The sequence below is a fragment of the Capsicum annuum genome, unplaced genomic scaffold, assembly GCF_002878395.1.
Source record: "Capsicum annuum cultivar UCD-10X-F1 unplaced genomic scaffold, UCD10Xv1.1 ctg81144, whole genome shotgun sequence".
NCBI lineage: Eukaryota > Viridiplantae > Streptophyta > Magnoliopsida > Solanales > Solanaceae > Capsicum > Capsicum annuum.
This window is the reverse complement of record NW_025891846.1, coordinates 1-3,819: the sequence shown is the minus strand read 5'-3', so window position 1 is coordinate 3,819 and position 3,819 is coordinate 1. Positions and strand designations below refer to the sequence as shown.

At 38.5% G+C, this 3,819-nt stretch overlaps 1 protein-coding gene across 1 annotated transcript; it reads left to right on the top strand.

Moving 5' to 3' along the window:
- Positions 1-185: 185 nt before the first annotated feature.
- LOC124895297 (putative disease resistance RPP13-like protein 1) lies at positions 186-698 on the top strand. The gene is made up of 2 exons (XM_047405733.1): positions 186-377; positions 486-698. Exons 1-2 carry the CDS (start codon positions 186-188, stop codon positions 696-698), a joined length of 405 nt encoding a protein of 134 aa, XP_047261689.1.
- Positions 699-3,819: the final 3,121 nt, after the last annotated feature.

Below are 3,819 nucleotides of genomic sequence, written 5' to 3'. Positions count from 1 at the left end.
ACTCTTTGATGGTTCCTTTGTTTCCTTGGGCTACTTGCTTCCTCAATTATTACTTGATTTTAGTTATTAACTTTTTATTTATTTCAAATGTATATATATATATATATATATATATATGGAGCAACATCATAAATTCAACATATACATGGGTAATTAATTATATAGTACAATAAGAATACTTGTTGATGAGGGAGAAGAATCATGTTGAAAAGTTATCGTCGGAGTGGAGTGGAAGTGATGCGGACAATTCACAAGCGGAAAGAGACATACTTGATGAGCTACGTCCACACAAAAAAATAAAAGAACTCGAAATCTCCGGATATAGAGGGATGCAATTTCCAAATTGGCTAGCTGATCATTCGTTTCTTAAGTTGCTAGTACAATAGTCTCTTAGCAATTGCAAGGACTATTTTTCCTTGCCAATGCTAGGACAACTTCCTTCTTTGAAATTCCTTTCCATTAGTGAGATGCATTGAATAACAGAGGTGACGGAAGAATTCTATGGTAGTCCGTCCTCCAAAAAGCCTTTTAACTCTCTTGAGAAGCTTGAAATTGCAAAGATGCCTGAGTGGAAGCAGTGGCACGTACTAGGGAACGGAGAGTTTCCTGCACTTCAGGACCTTTCTGTCACAACCCGAACCGAGGCCCTGGCCGTGACGAGAGCATCCCGAATCATAAAGGCCCGAGAGTTCTTATAACTTGTAATCATATACACTATTCATATAAAAATAAGGAAATGCAGAAAATATATAACGAAACGGAATCTTGGTCATAAGTCTGAAATTAGTTCAACGATGAGGAACGAAATCCAATACCAACTAACAACATCTGAAAATTGTCTGCGAAATCTCTACTACATGACTAATAACAGCTGTCTGAAAACTGGGACAAGGCCCCAAGTAGACCAAAACCATGACTAATGATAAATGTCTGAAAATAAATAGGCCTTCTGATATATAGAAGGCTCACCAACTGAACTCTGCACTTTTGTCTGATGAAATCTACTGCTTATCAGGACCCCTAGATTGTGCCTCAGAACCTGGAAGGTAGGGAGTCAATACAGTTGTACTGGTATGCGATAAAATCCAAAATGATGTGTTTATAAGTATAAAGTAGATGAGAGCAATTTACCAGAACATCATGCATATTAGGCGCTTGACTTCTAATCAAGCGATTGTGGGTTCGAGTCCCACTAGGCGTGACATACTTTTTTGAGACTGGCTTTAGATGGTTTCAGGCGAGGTAGGGGTAGGCCGAAGAAATATTGGAGGGAAGTGATTAGGCGGGACATGGAGTAGTTACAGCTTACAGAGGACATGACCTTAGATAGAGAGGTGTGGAGGACGCGGATAAGAGTAGAAGGTTAGTGCCTACGGGTGGGCCGTAGTCGGAAGCTAGGAGAGCTTTGAGGTGGGGGTATTGTGGGTGAGGGTGCCTTTGGTTTGTTAGTATAGGGTTCTACTGTATGGGTGCCTTATTTTTATTGTTCCAGTGTGTTTCATGCTTTATTATGAATTTACTTATTATTCTTTGTCCTGAGCCGGGGGTCTATCGGAAACAGCTTTGCTACCTCTCCGGAGGTAGTGGTATGGACTGCATACATTTTACTTTCCCCAGACCCCACTGTGTGGGAATACACTGGGTTTGTTGTTGTTGTTGTTGTTATCATGCATATAATAGTTTCAAAACACATGGGCACCATTTTGATAATCATCAAACATTATTGTCAAAATAATTTTTGATCTTTGTGTTACTTCTGAGTTAGGTGACACTCTCCTACAAGTCTGATATTCTACGGGCTATATGGAATCCATCATTGACTCGGCGGGGAAGCCCCCAACCCAAGTGTGCCGCGGGTTGGAGTGTCTGAGTCTGATATGCCACAGGGCACTAGGCTAGCGTATAATAATATACCCAGATCGGCAAATCACGGTTTTGATCAATGATTTGTCTGAACTCGTGCCTTCTTCGGGTAACCACCTAACATCTCTTTATTCTCATTTTTAGCCTTTTCTGAACACATATCATTTTGAACTTCTAAATCACGAAAGTCTCATAAAGTCTGTTTTCTATATTAATTTGTGTCTGTTATGGCATTATCTGATTTGGTATCGTCATACCAAGACTTACAAGGCATGTTTTCCGAGCCATATAGTATTAAGCATGATCTTTCATTAAAACATAGTCCAGACCACCCAAGCATGCATATAGTGTAAGAGATTTCATATTCCAAAAACATAAGTCAAAATTATGCAAAAATTCTCATCCTTTCAATAAGCACGCGGTGATCATGTAATCTTTAAAATACCATGCAACTCTTTTCATTATACAATTATATCCAACATATATGAACATAAACAACCCTCTCTTTGGAAGTTAAAACCATAATTCAATCATAACATTTTTCAAGGCATTTCATATCATGCTTTTCAAGATGCATTCAAAACAATCCATTGCATATGATTAGTAAAGAAAAATCATAACAAGAGAGGGATTTTACATGAGTCATGCTCTCAATTCAATCATCAACCTTAAAACACATACTTACACACACACACACACACACACACACACACACATATATATATATATATATATATATATATATATAGTTTTGAATCAATTTTGGGAAAGCCTAAAGACCAAAACAATATCATTAAGGCTTCTAAAACATGAATGTATTCATAAATCTGAAACCCTTTTCTTAAAATCATGATTTCTATGCCCATGAGATTTTAGAAAAATCCCGCGTACCTCAAATTATAAATTTGATGGATGATTCGTGAAGCTTACGGTTTGGGGATTCCAAATCTTCAATCAATTTCCAAAATCCACGGTGGAATCTTGAGTTATTTGAAATTCTAGTCTGAAACCCTAGAGAGTGTTCTTGTGGATTTTTGATGAAAATATCAGTAATATGGTGTTTTGGGATTGAAATTCCGTGTTTAAGCTGATAAGGGGGTGGAAAATACCCAATATACCCTTAATGAGACGGAGTTTAAAATGCTGAAATTTCCAGGTGCGTGCAGCAGAGCATGCGTTGCATGCTCTAGTCTTCCGGACTTGAGCGTGCATCGCATGGTGCCAGGGGTGAAATGGACCATGCGACGCATGCAAATCGCATGATGCCACTGTTTTGGGCATCCAAACGTACCCTAAACGAGGTCCAAAAATCTCGAAACTCACCCATTATGTACTAACGACTTGCCCCATCGTGAATCAATAAAAATATCAAGAAATGGAGGTCGGGAAGGTCGTCAAAAAAATTCGCAAAGATTGGAAGCTCAAAATGAGACTAAGTCTCTTTAACACTTAGAAAGATTTCTAGTCTTTTCAACTCTATAAGCATACTACTAGGAGCTAACACATGCACGAATTTTATGAGGTGTTACACTTTCCATTGAAGATTGCCCCAAATTGATGGTATGGACTTCGTACACATTACCTCTCCAGATCCCACTATGTGAAAATACACTGGGTATGTTGTTGTTGTTGTTGTATCTAATGCATCATATTGAGCCCGACTAATCTAGATTTGCGTTAGAAAGTTGGTAACCCACGTTACAACCCGACCAATCCAGATTTGGGCTAGGAAATAGGTACCCCACATTGAAGCCCGACTAATTTGAATTTACGTCAGAAGTCCCACTATGAAAGTAAAGCCACCTTACCACGTTACTGCATGTCATTTCTGTTTAGGGGGCATTTCTCGATTTGCTTACTAAGGTTTTTTGTTTAATGAACCATTTTTAAATTTGTGCGTCTCATTATTCTGCAGTGGCCAATGCTCATTTTTTTTACTAGTGTATTTGGTTACTG